Raw genomic sequence first — 19,134 nt, forward strand, 5'->3', positions numbered from 1 at the left:
AGCCCGCATCTCCATGCCTCCTATTTCCTACTGTCACCCCAATCCACCCACTCACCCAGCCCTTAGACTGTTGCTATATCTCCATCTCTCTCTGTACACACATGTGCATGTTGATGTGCATGCGTGTTCATGTATGTAAGTGTAGAAACCGGAGGACAACTTCGTTTATCATTCCTCAGGCACTGACCCCTCTGCCTCTTCTTCTGCTTTTTTTCTTTTTCAGACAGGGTCTCTTGACGTAGCCCTGGCTTGCCAGGAACTCGCTCTGTAGGCCAGGCTGGCCTCAAACTCACAGGGACCCACCTGCCTCTGTTTCCTGAGTTCTGGGATTAAAGGTGTATGCCAACATGCCTGGTGAGATGGTCTTTTGCTGTTGTGGAACTCACTAAGCGGGTGAGGCTGACCTGCCTGCAAGACCCCAGGATCCTGACTTGCCAGCACAGGACAGCAAATGTGTGTTGCCTGCCTGGCTTTTCACTACATGCTTCTGAGGATCAAACTCAGGTTCTCAAACTTGCGAGGCAAACACTGACTGAGCTCTCTCTGTAACCTGACCTCACTCATGAACTGCCCCTTGCCCATATCATGCCCTTACTTCTCAATTCACCCCATCTGGATTTCACACCCATCCCTCTGCTGACTCCTTTGGAGACAAGCTCAATTCCTCTGCCTGATTCCTCCTTCACTTACCTGGCAGAGCACCCTACTAGTGAACCAAGCTTGCACCCAGTCAGCTGAACGTGGTTGGACAAAATACACACCCAACCTTAACTAAGCCATCCTTGAGCCTCTGCCAATCCCTGCCCAGGAGCTCTGCAGGGGTTACTGGTCCCCTTGAGTCAGGTACCTCATTCAGCATACAGTGAAACCCAATGTGACATGTATTTTATTAAAAAAACATGAAAAATGATAAAAATTCAAAACATTGTATCTAAACCAGATCCAAATCCAGTTCTCCAGCCCTCCAGAGTATTCACTCTTCCTCTCTTCTATAGTCCCTAATTCCTCTTTCTATACTCATGAGATTCCTTTATCTCCCACAGAATTCAGAATCATTCATGAACAGCTTTCTCTTCCTCCTGCTACTGAATCTCCAGTAGATCTGCACCCTCTCCATCTCCTGCTCCCTGTCTACAGGAGGAGCTGCACCCTCTCCATCTCCTGCTCCATGTCTACAGGAGGAGCTGCATTCTCTCCATCTCCTGCTCCATGTCTACAGGAGGAGCTGCACCCTCTCCATCCCCTGCTCCCTGTCTACAGGAGGAGCTGCACCCTCTCCATCTCCTGCTCCCTGTCTACAGGAGGAGCTGCATTCTCTCCATCTCCTGCTCCATGTCTACAGGAGGAGCTGCACCCTCTCCATCTCCTGCTCCCTGTCTACAGGAGGAGCTGCACCCTCTCCATCTCCTGCTCCCTGTCTACAGGAGGAGCTGCACCCTCTCCATCCCCTGCTCCCTGTCTACAGGAGGAGCTGCACCCTCTCCATCTCCTGCTCCCTGTCTACAGGAGGAGCTGCATTCTCTCCATCTCCTGCTCCATGTCTACAGGAGGAGCTGCACCCTCTCCATCTCCTGCTCCCTGTCTACAGGAGGAGCTGCAACCTCTCCATCTCCTGTTTCCATGTCTACAGGAGGAGCTGCACCCTCTCCATCTCCTGCTCCATGTCTACAGGAGGAGCTGCACCCTCTCCATCTCCTGCTCCATGTCTACAGGAGGAGCTGCATTCTCTCCATCTCCTGCTCCATGTCTACAGGAGGAGCTGCACCCTCTCCATCTCCTGCTCCCTGTCTACAGGAGGAGCTGCACCCTCTCCATCTCCTGCTCCCTGTCTACAGGAGGAGCTGCACCCTCTCCATCCCCTGCTCCCTGTCTACAGGAGGAGCTGCTTCTCTCCATCTCCCTGCTCCATGTCTACAGGAGGAGCTGCACCCTCTCCATCTCCTGCTCCCTGTCTACAGGAGGAGCTGCACCCTCTCCATCTCCTGTTTCCATGTCTACAGGAGGAGCTGCACCCTCTCCATCTCCTGCTCCATGTCTACAGGAGGAGCTGCATTCTCTCCATCTCCTGCTCCATGTCTACAGGAGGAGCTGCATTCTCTCCATCTCCTGCTCCATGTCTACAGGAGGAGCTGCACCCTCTCCATCTCCTGCTCCATGTCTACAGGAGGAGCTGCACCCTCTCCATCTCCTGCTCCATGTCTACAGGAGGAGCTGCACCCTCTCCATCTTCTGCTCCATGTCTACAGGAGGAGCTGCATTCTCTCCATCTCCTGCTCCATGTCTACAGGAGGAGCTGCACCCTCTCCATCTCCTGCTCCATGTCTACAGGAGGAGCTGCACCCTCTCCATCTCCTGTTTCCATGTCTACAGGAGGAGCTGCACCCTCTCCATCTTCTGCTCCATGTCTACAGGAGGAGCTGCATTCTCTCCATCTCCTGCTCCATGTCTACAGGAGGAGCTGCACCCTCTCCATCTCCTGTCTCCATGTCTACAGGAGGAGCTGCACCCTCTCCATCTCCTGCTCCATGTCTACAGGAGGAGCTGCACCCTCTCCATCTCCTGCTCCATGTCTACAGGAGGAGCTGCACCCTCTCCATCTCCTGCTCCATGTCTACAGGAGGAGCTGCACCCTCTCCATCTCCTGTTTCCATGTCTACAGGAGGAGCTGCACCCTCTCCATCTCCTGCTCCATGTCTACAGGAGGAGCTGCACCCTCTCCATCTCCTGCTCCATGTCTACAGGAGGAGCTGCACCCTCTCCATCTCCTGCTCCATGTCTACAGGAGGAGCTGCACCCTCTCCATCTCCTGCTCCATGTCTACAGGAGGAGCTGCATTCTCTCCATCTCCTGCTCCATGTCTACAGGAGGAGCTGCACCCTCTCCATCTCCTGCTCCATGTCTACAGGAGGAGCTGCACCCTCTCCATCTCCTGCTCCATGTCTACAGGAGGAGCTGCATTCTCTCCATCTCCTGCTCCATGTCTACAGGAGGAGCTGCACCTCCTCCATCTCCTGCTCCATGTCTACAGGAGGAGCTGCACCCTCTCCATCCCTGTTTCCATGTCTACAGGAGGAGCTGCACCCTCTCCATCTCCTGCGTCCATGTTTCACAGGGAGGAGCTGCACCCTCTTCCATCCTCGCTTCCTATGTCTACAGGAGCGAGCTTGCCAGCCCTCTCCATCTCCTGTTCCATGTGTACAGGAGGAGCTAGCACCCTTCTCCATCTCTGTTCCCAATGGTCTACAGGAGGAGCTGCATCCTCTCCATCTCCTGCTCATGTCTACAGGAGGAGCTTGCATTCTCTCCATCTCCTGCTCCATGTCTACCAGGAGGAGCTGGCACCCTCTCCATCTCCTGCTCCCATGTCTACAGGAGGAGCTGCACCCTCTCCATCTCCTGCTCCATGTCTACAGGAGGAGCTGCATTCTCTCCATCTCCTGCTCCATGTCTACAGGAGGAGCTGCACCCTCTCCATCTCCTGCTCCATGTCTACAGGAGGAGCTGCACCCTCTCCATCTCCTGTCTCCATGTCTACAGGAGGAGCTGCACCCTCTCCATCTCCTGCTTCATGTCTACAGGAGGAGCTGCATCCTCTCCATCTCCTGCTCCATGTCTACAGGAGGAGCTGCACCCTCTCCATCTCCTGTTTCCATGTCTACAGGAGGAGCTGCACCCTCTCCATCTCCTGCTCCATGTCTACAGGAGGAGCTGCATTCTCTCCATCTCCTGCTCCATGTCTACAGGAGGAGCTGCACCCTCTCCATCTCCTGCTCCATGTCTACAGGAGGAGCTGCACCCTCTCCATCTCCTGTTTCCATGTCTACAGGAGGAGCTGCACCCTCTCCATGTCCTGTCTCCATGTCTACAGGAGGAGCTGCATTCTCTCCATCTCCTGCTCCATGTCTACAGGAGGAGCTGCACCCTCTCCATCTCCTGCTCCATGTCTACAGGAGGAGCTGCACCCTCTCCATCTCCTGTTTCCATGTCTACAGGAGGAGCTGCACCCTCTCCATCTCCTGCTCCATGTCTACAGGAGGAGCTGCACCCTCTCCATCTCCTGCTCCATGTCTACAGGAGGAGCTGCACCCTCTCCATCTCCTGTTTCCATGTGTACAGGAGGAGCTGCACCCTCTCCATCTCCTGCTCCATGTCTACAGGAGGAGCTGCATTCTCTCCATCTCCTGCTCCATGTCTACAGGAGGAGCTGCATTCTCTCCATCTCCTGCTCCATGTCTACAGGAGGAGCTGCACTCTCTCCATCTCCTGCTCCCTGTCTACAGGAGGAGCTGCACCCTCTCCATCTCCTGCTCCATGTCTACAGGAGGAGCTGCATTCTCTCCATCTCCTGCTCCATGTCTACAGGAGGAGCTGCACCCTCTCCATCTCCTGCTCCCTGTCTACAGGAGGAGCTGCACCCTCTCCATCTCCTGCTCCATGTCTACAGGAGGAGCTGCATTCTCTCCATCTCCTGTTTCCATGTCTACAGGAGGAGCTGCATTCTCTCCATCTCCTGCTCCATGTCTACAGGAGGAGCTGCACCCTCCCCATCTCCTGTTTCCATGTCTACAGGAGGAGCTGCACCCTCTCCATCTCCTGCTCCATGTCTACAGGAGGAGCTGCATTCTCTCCATCTCCTGCTCCATGTCTACAGGAGGAGCTGCACCCTCTCCATCTCCTGCTCCATGTCTACAGGAGGAGCTGCACCCTCTCCATCTCCTGTTTCCATGTCTACAGGAGGAGCTGCACCCTCTCCATCTCCTGCTCCATGTCTACAGGAGGAGCTGCATTCTCTCCATCTCCTGCTCCATGTCTACAGGAGGAGCTGCACCCTCTCCATCTCCTGTTTCCATGTCTACAGGAGGAGCTGCACCCTCTCCATCTCCTGCTCCATGTCTACAGGAGGAGCTGCATCCTCTCCATCTCCTGCTCCATGTCTACAGGAGGAGCTGCACCCTCTCCATCTCCTGCTCCATGTCTACAGGAGGAGCTGCACCCTCTCCATCTCCTGTCTCCATGTCTACAGGAGGAGCTGCACCCTCTCCATCTCCTGCTTCATGTCTACAGGAGGAGCTGCACCCTCTCCATCTCCTGCTCCATGTCTACAGGAGGAGCTGCACCCTCTCCATCTCCTGTTTCCATGTCTACAGGAGGAGCTGCACCCTCTCCATCTCCTGCTCCATGTCTACAGGAGGAGCTGCATTCTCTCCATCTCCTGCTCCATGTCTACAGGAGGAGCTGCACCCTCTCCATCTCCTGCTCCATGTCTACAGGAGGAGCTGCACCCTCTCCATCTCCTGTCTCCATGTCTACAGGAGGAGCTGCACCCTCTCCATGTCCTGTCTCCATGTCTACAGGAGGAGCTGCACCCTCTCCATGTCCTGTCTCCATGTCTACAGGAGGAGCTGCACCCTCTCCATCTCCTGTTCCCTGTCTACAGGAGCAGGAGGAGCTATACCTCTCTGACTTACATAGAAGCCCTTCCCTTACAGAAGCCTTTCCCTTCTCACCTACTTAGCCCCCTTCTCCACCCCCAGGTTGCTCCCATATGTCAACATGTAAGTACGCTTTAATGGTATCTCAGCTTTAGAAGAGGTCCCTCTGGATCGTGTGTTCTCTCCCTCTTTCTCATCTTCTGCCTCTTCAACAGCAAACTTCTTTGGAACTTTTCTAAATGTAGTCACTGTTTCTCCCCCTCTTTTCCCTGGAGACCCTGGTGTCTGGCTCTCACCCTCCCAAATTCAAGCAGAATACTGCCCTGTCTCTTGCAGCACTGACAGCATTCATGAGCCAGGCTAGACCAATCCTCGTGTTTTCTCTCCTCCCCATGGCTGCGATTTCTCAGTTTTTGCCTTTTGCTTCCTCTCCTGGCTTGAGGTGTTGGCAAACACAAACATTCCTGACTCCATCTCCTCATTGTCTCCCTAGGTAATCGTATTGAACCCCATGGCCCTCCAAACCACTTCCATGCAGATCACTCCTAAATTATATGTCCAGCTTCTGGTCTCTCCCTTAAGGCCCAGGCTTATCTCTCCTCCAGCCTCCATTACATATCTGCTTGGCTGTGTAATGGGGGCATCTCTAGAAGGGCAATTTCCTAGCTTAGGCTTGTCTGTAAATTCTACCGCATGCTATACATCCTGGAGATGGACACACCAGCTGACGTGGACATTCCCCCTTGCCACGTTTTCTTACACCCACGCTTTCCATAAGAAGCCTCTTGCATTGTAAGGTTAAAAAAAACAAACAAAAAATCTATTCATGTTTTCTTCTTTCTTTCTAGCCTCATTATTTTTCATGTCAACCTTTGGTGCATTTGCAGTTTATTTTGGGTAAGAAGCAATGTATTGATATAGTTCTCTCCTTTGGTTATTTATATTAACAGTATTATTGGATAATCTGGTTTTCCTAAGAAGTTGAAATGATGTTTTCATCATGGTACTTCCGTGCATTCCCACATACACATGTCCGTTCCTCTTCCACATACCAGGCTATTTATTTCCACTACCATGCTGTGCTAATTACCTGCTGTGAGTTTTTCAAACTACAGATGTCAAAACTGGCAAAGTGTAGTTTTGTACAGAAGCTGATGTGTTCTGGGAGCAAAATCAATCATCCCTATTTGGAACGAAAGTGGACTTTCTTGGACCTGTTTTGGCACCAAAAGGTAGTCTGAGAACTAGTGTTGAATGAGGACATTTACAGATAACATTCTGCAGGAAGCAGCCTGTCTGTGAAGCACAATGTGCAGCGGTTCAGCTTTGTGTGTGTGTGTGTGTGTGTGTGTGTGTGTGTGTGTGTGTGTTCATGTGTGTGTACTCATGCCTGTGAAGGTGCACTAGCAGTGTAGGTGCACAGTGTGGGTCCACTTTCACTTTTTAGGTGCCATCCAGCCTGGTTTCTATGTTTGTGTGTTGTGTATATGATACATGCATGAGAAAGTGCAGGTGAGTGCGCCCATGCACTCAGATGCAGAGGGCAAAGCAAGACATTCGGTGTTCTCCTTATCACTCTGCACCTTGTTGCCTTGAGACAGGATCTCATACTGAGCTATAAGTTCACTGATTTGGCTGGACCAACTGTCCAGTGAGCTCTTCGGATCCCCCTATCTCTGGCACATGCAGCCAGCATGATTTTTTAGCAAGGGTGCTAGAGATTTGAACTCAGGTCCTTATGCTTGTAAGGCAGGTAATTTACCCACTGAGCTATTCCTGTTCTGCTTTATGATCCTGTGCAGATCACCAAAAACTTCCATGTGAGTCAAGCCTCAGTACATGTCACCTGCCATCTCCATAGCTTTGCCTCTGGTGACTTTTCTGTTCTCCGGGAAGGAATCTGGACCCGTCTCTTCTTTTCCACTTGTGGGTCCTGTCTTGTTTTCTCTTCCTTCTGCCTCTTCCAATGCTTCCATCTCTTCTGCTCAACCTTGACATGTCGTGTTTTCCTAAAGTCCGGCCCCAGTCCTCCTTGTTGTCACCTCTTCCTCTTCCATCTTTTCACAATAACTCTCGGCTTCAGGTTGCTATGGCGTATACATCTCTGGGTTCCTCCTCATCTGAATTCTAGAACCGTTTATCATTAGGCCAGCTTCCTGCCAACACGGCTCCCTGGATGTTCCCAGGGCACGTCACACTCAGTATGTCGCAGACTCCTGTGCATCTTCTCATGGTTTTCCTGAGGCGCTGTGGCCCTCCCCACAGTGCTCTGCTTGGCCGATGCTCCAGTGCTCCTTCAGTTGCTTGCCCCAGAACCGTGAACACTGTGAACTCCTGAAACTTGCACTCCTCAGAGACCTGTGTAGTCCTTCCATTTTCCATCATCCCTACTGCCCCTCCCCCAGAGTCTAGGCACTTCCGACTCTCATCCGATTTCCTCTGCTTTCCCTGCCAGCACCCTCCCACTTCAATCTCATTCTCTGCATGTTTCAGAATAGCCTTTATGAAGCCCAAGTCTCACTCTCCTGCCTCCATCCTTTTAATGGTATCTCATTGCTCTTGGGTAAAACCCAGTGCCCTTCAGAGTCCTGGGCCTTTGTGGATCTGGCGCCAGCCTACTTCCCTAGCCATATTTTGAGGTCCCCATTACCTTGATGTCTATGACCTAGATAGCTCAGGCTTTTAAATGTCTGTTTCAGGACCTATCTGCCTAGGGTGCTTCCCTGACCTCCAGGAAACTCCCTCCACTTCCCTTAACATCCTGCATTTCTCCATCAAGACCCCCAGCACCCCACTGGTGACTTCTTTCATGTCCTTCTCTCCTGCTATGTACGATAATAACTTCACTCATAGCTGTGAGTCTGCATCTGGCCTTCCAGTTTGGATGAGTGTCAAATCTCAGCTTGCATGCCAAGCATGGATGGCTCACAGGTCTTTAGTTGAGTGAGTGGCCATGCTCTTGAGCCAAACCTTCTTCCACACAGTCACCCTGAAGGAAGTGGTCCTGTAGATCCCATCATGATGCTGACAGCATGAGACAGCCTCCATGAATCCCATAATGGATGTTAACACCCCACTGGAGAAGATAATGTACTCCATGCTTAGACTCTCTGGCCTAGCCTGGCATCATGTTTATCCAGCTTTAATATAGTGTCTCCTGACTTTCCTACTGCTTTTGTTAGCCTCTCTTCCTTCCCTAAGATCTCTGATTCTTCTTCATTTTACCTTTTCATCTGTTCAGTTCCTTACAAGTCTGTACCATGCTCCACATGTCTCCTTTGGGCAGCGAACTCAGTCACCATTGACTTAGCAAGTGTTTGCTATGCCTACCACATGCCACACACTGCTTATCCTGGCACCAGAGATCCAGCTGTGAGCAAAGGAGGCACATCTCTTGCCCTTGTGGGGTTTAAATCTGGTGGATAACAGTGGGTGATATCTGGTGTGGTTTCTATGTATTTGACCTAAGTCATTGAAACCTCACAAACAGTACAGGAGAAATATACTTGCAAAATTTTGCTGCTGTGAAAAACCGAGGCACAGAAAGTCAAGAGAACCCGAGTCATATAGTTTCCTGTATTTGCAGAGTCCAGATGCAGACCCAGGCATGTGGGCTCCAGATCTGTGTTTTCAACCCTGCTGCCTCTCCATGCTAAGATCTACTCTGGTCTAAAGTGGGTATGTTTGGAGTCACATTTTTCTCACTCCCATCTTTCTTTCTTGTTCCTTTTTCTTTCTTTTTGTTTTTGTTTTTCAAGACACGGTTTCTCTGTGTAACTGCCTTGGCTGTCTGGTAACTCGCTCTGTAGAGCAGGCTGGCCTCGAACTCACAGAGATGCACCTGCCTTGGCCTCCTGAGTGCTGGGATTAAAGGTGTGTGCCACCACTTTATGGCCCATCTTTCTTTTTGAGTCAGCCCAGGCTGGTCTAGAACTCACTCCTCTTATGTCATTCTCCCTAGTTCTGGAATTTGGGGAACACACGACTATGGCCAGCCTCTATCTTATCCCTGAAATTTTTATTAGGTGTTTATGTCTGAGGAATTTTCTCTTATGGTTTTCACATGCTGATTCCCCCAGCTCCATTCAGATGGCTGATCTTCCCAGGAAGGCTTCCTTTCACTACCCTCTGTCTAAAACTGCCCTGTTAGAAACCCCCCCCCCACACACACACCCCGCTCTCCGTTGCCTACCTGATTTTCCTCCCATCCCTCATCCCCACTTGCTATCTACTTGTGTTGATCATCTCTGTCTCCAGGGCGCACAGTCTATGAAAGCAGGTGGATATCTTGCTCTCATGGAATCTCAGGCTCCTGGAACAATGCCAGATGTCTAACAGATGTTTGAATAAATAAATCGTTTTTAGAAGTTCCAGGGAATAATTGAAAATTCAAGCTATTTGAATTGTACAGAGCACCCTCTGAGGCTGTCTGGGCCTTCTTTACTGGAGATTGGGTATGTAAGTAGATGAATTTTTCAAAGAGAAGATTCTTCTCACCCCCCAGTGAAGTAACAATTAGGCTAGAATAGCCTCTCTACTCAGAGAAGAGGTCACAACCATGTTCTCTGGGGACTTGTGTGTACAGATAGTACCACCCCTTCTTCTCCCACCCTCGGCTGCATCACAGACACATCACTCAGGAGACTGAGTCAGTTCCCACTTGATTGGCAGAACCCAGAACAGAAAAGAGTTTGGTGAAATGGGTTGACTAGTTTACTTAAGTTGTCTCCCATGTTTGGTAACGAGAGCTTGAGACAGAAATAATGAGTTGTAGCTGCAGAGAACATGAAGAATAACTTTTCCATGCTGGGAAATGGAAGGCTGTTGAGTCCTTGCACACTTGGGAGGTGGCTGACATCGTCTGATGTTTCCAAGCTCTCTTCTGAAAATCCAGTTTATGAGTACATATGAAGCAGATGCTAATTTGAATAAGAAGTGAACTAGGGCACTTCTTCATTGGAGTCTCTTGTTTAGGAACTTTGCGCACATAAAAATCACATTAGTAAAGGAGGTTGGGGGCCTAAGGCGTAAGAACAGAGAGTTGTAGTGGGATCTAGTAGAATCACTGTATCTAGGGTGGACATTAGAAGGTAGTAGTTGCTTCTCACTGTATCGAGGGTAACATTAGAATGTATTAGTTGTTTGTTAGAGGTACTAGGACCTTGACAAAATAACAGTAGAGAACAGTGATTGTTTTCAATGATCTATAGACTTGTTTTCCACCCATTGCATGACTTTAGCCTCAAGACTACCCAGGACACACTTGGAGCATCTTTCATTATTGGGTACTGCAAACAGTACATAAGAAGGACTGGAGTTGTGGACGAAGGTGTGATGATTTCCTTCAGAGAAGATATGGAATAGAGCAAAGGGGCTTTGGAATGAGAAGGAACTTGTTGTACCCCAAAATAACTTTGTGTAACAATAAATATGCCTGGTTGTTCGAGGTTCAGTTAGCAGAAACTGATGCTGCCGCCCCCCCCCTCCCGCCAGAGACTCTAAAATTACATTCTGGAGTGACTCTTCCTCTGAACATTGTGCAACACAAAACACCTACAGAGAGTAACTAGGATCTCAGGCTACCAAGAGAGGTCCTTTGCCCAGCTTAGACTCATCACAACACGGAAGATGGACATGTCAATGAGCACCACTTACCCTCAATGACAGAAGTCATGATGCTGACGACGCTCATCGCCCTCTGTGCTCGGAAAGGCTCATTCAAGTACTCTGCAGATAGAAAATTCTTCTTCTGCCCCGCGGCCTCAAGTGCCTGCTGGGACACAAGCAGGGTCAGGACACTTCAGCTGCAGAGCTGGTCATCCAGCTTCTTATTGGCTGATCTCATACAGTCCTGAGCTGCCCTGTGAGCCACGAGCTTCTAAGGCACCGCTCAGAGGAATAGGGATGGTATTTGAGCTTAGCTATGAGGACCAACATGCAGAGGCAGGAGCCAGAGCCCGGGCTGGAGGGTATGAACCCAGCCAAAAAGATCCAAAAAGTTTATTAGGAGAAAGAGCTTGCTGAGCCCCAGGGGAGGCAAGAAGGCTTGGAAAATTGGGGAACTTGCTAAAGACAACTGAGTGTAGGTCCTTGTGATACAGAAGGGCATAGAGTCTTCTCACACTAGCTGAATATTTTCATCAGAATAAATCAAGGTTGAACACTCAAGAATGTGACTGTCCCAGGAACAGACACAGGAGAGTAAGAGGTGCCTCCTAAGAGAGTGACAAAATGCTAAGTGAGGCATTTCCTGGGGTTCAGACAAACAGGATTCAAATGGTAAGGTTGGGGACACTGGGTTCACAGATGGGGTGTGAGGCGGCCAAGCTAAGGTACAAGGAAGGACAGGCACTGGGGAGAACAGTAAGGCTGCTCTCAGCAGGGCCTGCTTGGCTCTCCTTGATCCCCTCCCCGCGAAGTCTACCAAGCCACGCCCTTTTCCCTAATAAACTTCCAGCTTTGTGGGAAGTCACATTTTTATCCACATTCTTATATCTAAGGCATCTAATTACAGCAAAGTGAATCATGAGTAAAGACAACTTCTAAGAAAGCCTCTAGTTACTCCAGGAAGGAAACCACCCCAGACTGCCCCAGGTGTGGACACAGGACAGAAATAGATCAGGACTTCACAAGTCCTGATGCCACAGACTGTCCAAGCTTGGCTTGGGCAGCTCCCAATCTGCAGGCTATACTTTCTGCTCCACTGTTCCCCTGCTGAAAACAGACTTGGAGCTCTCTGGCTGTGCTTGGTACAAATTCTTCTTCTGCTGGGTCACAAGAGCTAAGATTGCAACTGTGATCGGGATCAGAGAGAAGTTTGGAGGCAAGATCTCCCCGTGCCCAGCACTAAGACAACCCCAAGAGCCCTGCAGCCTGGCTGTGGGTTGAAGACTCTGGGTTGGTGATTCTGTTTGGCCTACAGATACACTTTCCACCACCTGTCTTCCTGCTCTGTGGCCCATGAGGGCAACCAGAGCAAAATATTCACCCTATGATCAAGTTTGGCCAACAGGAAGCATGAACAGAGACAGTAGGAAAGGAGAGGGGAGGGAGAGAGGAGAGAGAGAGAGAGAGAGAGAGAGAGAGAACTTGGCTGGCTGTACCCTGTCTTCTTCAGCTGGCAGCAGCATGGTTCTCCACTTGGGGCCACAGGCCCCCCAGCCACAGATCTTGACAAGTTCTGATCTGAGGCCTTTTCCTTATGCTTTCAGCTTGGGCATGCACAGCTCTTCACTGCTCCTTAGTTCTTTGAGCCCAGCCCACACCTCTGTGAATACTTCACTAAATTCCTGCCCTTGCCCATTGAAGCAGTTCATCTGCTTCTTCCTGGAATCCTCAGTCATGGGATATTCTGAGTCACATGATATCTGGATATGTGGTATCAGACTGAGCTAGCACAATTCTGCTGAACCTACCAGACTCAGGGGAAGCAGCCACAGAACAGTGCCTGTACTAGTCTCCTTGCCTGTGGATGCTGCAGACCCACCGTCAGTGATGCTGAAGGAGTTCTCAAATAAATTGCATCTCTCAGCTCAACACGGAGTCCAGGCTTGCTGCTGTGCTCCCTGTGGATGTTCTCTTAAGGAGTGGGGGAAGTCAGTGTCTGTCCCTAGCCTGTGGCATTGTGGTGAGTTATTCATCCTGTGAGTTGAGCCAAGGCCACTGCCCTTTGATCAAGACCTGTCCTGAGAACCTCGCAGGGTTTTGTTAAACCCCAGGTCCAGTTTGCTTGGAGCCATAGACTTATATAGAAAGACCCCTTGTTTTCCTTGTCGCCATCAAAGGAGCATATGGGGCCGTCTCCAAAGCAATGATGAGACACAGGGACAGAAAGACACATGATGGCAAATGGCAAATCAGCTGCACCTTTGCCTGCAGAGAAGATGGACAATGAACACCTTCACCACAAACAATCCCAATGGCTTTTCTGGACCTGGCCTGCCCTGTCTGTAAAAGGAGAGTTGGGTGGGAGGCATGGGACAAACATTGTTAAAGACCCTTCTGCTGTGGAACGTCATTCTCTATGCTCTGATTGGTTGATAAATAAAACACTGATTGGCCAGTAGCCAAGCAGGAAGTATAGGCAGGGCAAGCAGAGAAGAAGAATTCTGGGAAGAGGAAGGCTGAGTCAAGAGTCGCCAGCCAGATACAGAGGAAGCAAGATGACAAGGCAGAACTGAGAAAAGGTAGCAAGCCATGTGGCTAGACACAGATAAGAATTATGGGTTAATTTAGGCATGAGTTGGTCAGTAATAAGCCTGAACTAATGGCCAAGCAGTTATAATTAATATAAGCTTCTGAGTGATTATTTTATAAGCAGGCCACAGGACTGCAGTGGGCCTGGCAAGACCAGAGAAACTTTCTGGCTATACCCTTCCATTGGTGACACTTATTGGCAAAGGGCTTCTACTGGAAGACAGTCTGAGTATGAAGCATGCACGAACTCACCAGGTCTTCGGGAGCTCCAGTGGTGAGCTCACCAGTGGGCGCTGTGAGCTGTCCCTCTTCTCTGTGTCCAGGCCCAGGGTTGGGAGATGAAGCCAATGGGCTCCTGGGAAGAGGACCTGCCTGCCCAGCACCCCTGGCCAGCAACAGGGAACTTCGATGGCTTTCATGGTCTCCGTGAAAGACTCCATCATCTGTGATCCCATCAGGAAATGAGACATCTTGGCTGGGTGCTCGGAAGTGGAACACACTGCTGTGGCTAGCCCTGCGTCTTCCAGAAGAAAGGCCTAGGAAAGACTGGGCATTGCCCCCAGGGGAGCAGGAGAAAAGATAGGGTTGGAATGATTCTCCCTAAATCCAGTGCACACTTCCCTCCACCCACATCCATGTCTCACAACCTTTCCACAGCTACATAAAGACCTGAAGATAATTCTGGGTAGACATGGAGAGGGAACCAGAAAAGGATATCCTAGATAGACTTGGGGAGGGAGCAGAGGGGGTGATGACAGGGTACCTAAGATCAGTTAACAGGTTATTGCCAGGCCAGATGTTTGCCAGCCCTTGGCAGCAGACCCAAGCATGGCTGTCCTAGGTTGCCATCTGCGAGGGGAATGTCAGGACCTAAGGAAATGTCTGGACTAGAGCTTAGAGTGTGGGTTTTGAATGAATATGCTTTGCCATCTGAAAATTAAGATGTACAATTCACTGGATTCCATCTTTGTGAGTGTGAGTGTTTGTGTCAGAATGGAAGAGACAAGAGCTTTGTAGTGTAATGAGTTGGCAGGATCCCCTGAGGCCAGCTTTGAACAGTCAACAATAGGGAGATTGAAGGAAGAGTTGCAGTCCAATTTCTTGGAAGAATAATGCCATTCTTCCAAATCGATAAACATTTCCCATCAAAAGCTCCCACCAAGTGAGAACTGCGAGGCTTACAGATCCAGAGGAAAAGCTCGGGTTCTCGAATTCTCAGACACAGCACCCCCACAGAGCTACTGGATGGGGTTAGCTAGTTCTGTGGGAGCCTGATCATAGCAAGCTGTTGGTCCTGTGTTCAGATCATACAGTGTCTCTGAAATTTAAACAATGGCTCCCTCCTGAACTCTGGTCATAGTGCCCTTAATTTCTTCTTAATTCCTTTTATTTACAAACAACTAAAATAGAGTATGTCACTGTGAGAATTTTCCCCACTAATCAAAACTGAGCTCTCTCTCTCTCTCTCTCTCTCTCTCTCTCTCTCTCATGTGTTTCTGTGTGCTCTTGCCTGTGTGCACATGTCAAAGAATGGCCTCAGGGTTGTGTCTCAGGTCTCTCATCGCTCTAGAACTCACCAAGGAGGCTAACTGGCCAACAAGCCCCGACATCCTCTTGCCTCTGCTTTCCTGGGGCTCGGATTGCCAGAGCATAGCACTACCATGCCTGGCCCTTTTTTTTTTTTTTTTTTTTTTTTCCAATGTGGGTTCTGGGAATTGAACTCAGGTCCTCATGATTGCAAGACATACTCATTTCCAGCTCATTTATCTCCCACGTCCCTTACAGTTTCATTTCTTGGTGATTTGGAGCCTGTTCAGTTACCACCATTGCCAACCCAGTGTTATACACAGAGCATTCTGCCTAGGATATATGCCCCAAGACTGCAGTGCTCACACAAACCCATGAGTTCTTCCCACATCGTAGGGAAAGAAGAGAATTAAGAAACCCATGTTAAAGATAAGAAGAAAGGGGTTTGGGGATTTAGGTCAGTGGTAGAGCGCTTGCCTAGCAAGCACAAGGCCCTGGGTTTGATCCTCAGCTCTGGAAAAGAAGAGGAAGAAGAAGAAGAAGAAGAAGAAGAAGAAGAAGAAGAAGAAGAAGAAGAAGAAGAAGAAGAAGAAGAAGAAGAAGAAAGTGTTGTTTACATTTGGGCACCAAGAAAACTAAGGAGGAAACCAATTGAAATGTCTTGGACCAGCGCTTGACTCCCAGGGCCTCCTTCTTTAGATCCGATCTGTTTGTCAAATGATGGGCGCTGATCTCTCTTCTGTGTCTTAGCTCTAACCTCTACACCATTGCTTTTGGTCCAAAAAAAAAAATCTTTATATGAAAACTCCCAGAGATCTATTTACTAGGAAAACACAGGTGGAGAAGGAGGATGGAGACACTCTTGGACACTCAGGTGCTAACTGATGGGCTGGCTGAATGGGGGAAATTAAAGCCCAGTTCAGTGTCACTGGCATTGCCATGGAAGCTATGAGTCATCCTCTTCTGTGCCTGTCAGAGTAGTAGCCAAATTCCCTTTGGAACAATGAACTGTGCTCTGTGCTTTCCGGGTGCTGCTCTGAAGAGGCAGAGCGAGGTAAGAAGGGCACAGGTGTAACAAGTGCTCCAGCGTGGGCATGGCCCTGAGGCCAGAGAGCTTGCAAGTGTGCCTGTGCATGTAGATGCCTGGGTAAATCTGGGGAATGTCAATAGAGGAGAGCATCCTTCTGGTGAGCACAGGAAGGAAGGCTAAGAGGTATGAGGGGCAGGAAGTAACCCTCAAAAAGCTGCCATTATCCCCTCTCCATGTGACTAGTGTGAGAACTCTTTCCTGTGAGCAATTTGGATAGCTTATCCAAGTTGTCAACTCGACCCACCTGCAAAGAGGGGACCTCAGTTAAAGAATCACCTCCATCGGACTGGCCTAGAGCCATGTCTGTGGGACATCTTGCTCTTTGCTAATTGGTGTGGGATACTCAAGCCCACAGTGGAGCTGACCATGAGCCACAGAGCAAGCCAACTGTTCCTTTATGGTTTCTGCTTCAGTTCCTGCCTCAGGCTTACTGCCTTGAGTTTCTGCTCAAAAGTCCCTCCATAATGGATTGTGACCTGGAAGGCGTAAGATGAAGTGAACCTCCCCTTCCCATCTCGCTTGTGGTCCTGGTGTTTATCACAGCAACAGAGAAGAAAGCAGAGGCCTGCAGGAGGGAGCTACACAGGATTTTCCGGGGGTGGAGAGGTAGGAGGAAGGGACTTGGTGAGGGAAGTCAGAGTGTAAGGTAGAATGTCAATCATGGTGGGACAGAATTGCTGCAGGCTCTGATGGAAGAGATGAAGTCATTCCTAGGCTAGGCTGTGTCCCAGAGATAGGTGCTGGGGTCTTCCTTGTCAACAGCAAGTGGCAAGAGGTCAGAAAGAGGTGAGTGGGGCTTTCAGCACCAGGGACAGAGCTTCAGGTCTCCGAAAGAAGGGGGGCTGACCCTTGTTGGTCACAGACACTTTAAGGACAGCATGCCCCATATGGGCTCCACAGCTTCCCTACACACCCAGGCTCTTCCCCTATTGCACAGCTTACGTAAGTGTCCCAGCCTGAAACCCGCAATCACCCTGCCTTGCCTTACCTTTTCCTTATTCCACAATCTTCGTCTTGATCCCCTCCACCTAGAAAGGTCTTATTATTGCCCCACCCCTACTACTAATGCCCTGTCCTAGCAAAGGCCACCAATGAGGAGGGGTGTGTGTCTGAGCTCCCAAAACCCTCCTCTCTCCCTGTCCCCAACCTCTTTCCATTTCACCCATGGCCAAAATAGCTACAAAGCTGAGTGAGCCTCAGGACAGCCGAGAGTGTCTCACCATCCTGCGCTGGTTGTAAGGATCAGATTGGGGTGATCTGTTGTCATCGGTGGAGCCTTCTGACACCCTTGATTTTATTCTGTGCTTTCTTTCATTGGCGTTTTTTGGGGCTAAAGGCGATCCATTGTGGGAATGGAGTGAGGTCGTGTCAATCCCCAGAGCCGCCAGCACCTGAGGAAAGAGCAGTAGTTGCAGCCCATAGACTCCTGCTGAGATTGGCATTCGGGTGTCCCCAAAAACATGACTGTAGGGGTGAGGGATCTGAGACCAAAGAGGCTGAGGGTTAGGATATGCACAGTGGTGGGGTTGTGGTATGGCAGAAGCAGGATCACCTCCCTCCTCCAGCCCCTGCAGTAGGTGCCGACGCCTTGCCTAGGTCCTTTTGACCAGGTCAGGACATTTGCCCTCAGCCACACATGCAGCACTGTGGAGAAAAGTCCTTTGGCTTCTTGCCCCAGAGGCAGATATGGGAGCATAAACATCTGGCTCTCTTGCTTCCAAATCAGGCTAACTCTTGTTAGGTCACAGCCAGAGCTCCCCAGGGGGATTAAACAGTAGCTATTGTCTAGTTGAGATCACTTCATGGGTTAGTTCCACCCACTGCCTGGTTGTGCTTAGTTTATTCTCCTTGTGTCCAAAAGACTCCTGAATAAATCACTTGGAAAAAGCTTCCTCATTCAGATTCTTTTGTATGTAGGTGCATGTTCATGTAGAAGTGCGTGTGTGCGTGTGTGCGTGTGTGCGTGTGTGCGTGTGTGCGTGTGTGTGTGTGTGTGTGTGTGTGTGTGTGTGTGTACATGTTTATAGAGGCCAGAGGTCAGTGTGTGTGTGTGTGTGTGTGTGTGTGTGTGTGTGTGTGTGTGTGTGTACGTGTTTATAGAGGCCAGAGGTCAACTCAGGTGTCACTCCCCAGGATCTGTTCACTTTTCTGTGTGTGACAAGGACTCTCTCTGGCCTGAAACTTACCAATTGGACAGAGCTCCAAGGATCCACCCAACTCTGCCTCGCCGGCACTGGGATTTCGAGCATGCATCTGACTACTCTTTTAAAAGGTGGGTTCTGGGGAGTGAACTCGCATGGTAAGCACTTTGCCGAAGGCCGTCTTCCCTGTGCGGGTGCTCTTTCTAAAGGTGACCAGGGCGGTCCCTGCAGTGGGACTCATGCTCACAGCAGCCTATATGAAGGGTCTGTCCAGGCTCCTGTCCTGGTGGCTGGCGCAGGGGCGGGCTGCCTCCACCCACCTCCTGTTCCTTCTGCAGCACTTCGAGGGCTTCCTGGAACTTCTTTTCCTTGGCTTCGATTTCCGCAATGGTTGCCTGGTTCTGTTCTTCATATGCCATGGTGACCACAGCCAGGATCAGATTGACCAGGTAGAATGATCCCAGGAAGATGACAAGCACAAAGAAGACCATGTACATTTTCCCAGAAGCCCGGAGTGTCTGGAGATTCAAGACAAAGAAAAGAGGGCTGTGCATGGAACGCAGGGGCCCTTGACTTCCAGAATAAGAGAAGCCATGCAGCTGGTCCATCTTCCTCCAGCCAAGACTGTACAGGACATGCAGATTGGGGTCAGCTTGCATGACCAGGTGTGGTGGTACATGCCTACAACCCCAGCACATGGGATGCAGAGGCAGGGGAATCCCCACAAGTTCCATGTGAGCAAAGGCTA

The 19,134-nt window shown here is 50.2% G+C and overlaps 1 protein-coding gene across 3 annotated transcripts in view; it reads right to left on the reverse strand.

The window, feature by feature from the left end:
* Window positions 1–19,134, reverse strand: part of Scn10a (sodium voltage-gated channel alpha subunit 10) — a 95,537-nt gene that overhangs the window by 44,184 nt on the left and 32,219 nt on the right. For all 3 annotated transcript variants that reach the window (XM_036193021.1, XM_036193024.1, XM_036193022.1), the window contains exons 9-12: window positions 18,707–18,904; window positions 17,466–17,636; window positions 13,881–14,174; window positions 11,088–11,202 (exon numbers count right to left, since the gene is read on the reverse strand). In XM_036193021.1, the coding sequence (XP_036048914.1) occupies window positions 11,088–11,202; window positions 13,881–14,174; window positions 17,466–17,636; window positions 18,707–18,904 (778 nt within the window). The remainder of the gene's footprint in view (window positions 1–11,087; window positions 11,203–13,880; window positions 14,175–17,465; window positions 17,637–18,706; window positions 18,905–19,134) is intronic.

Source organism: Onychomys torridus, chromosome 7 (assembly GCF_903995425.1).
Source record: "Onychomys torridus chromosome 7, mOncTor1.1, whole genome shotgun sequence".
In the NCBI taxonomy this organism is placed as follows: Eukaryota; Metazoa; Chordata; class Mammalia; order Rodentia; family Cricetidae; genus Onychomys; species Onychomys torridus.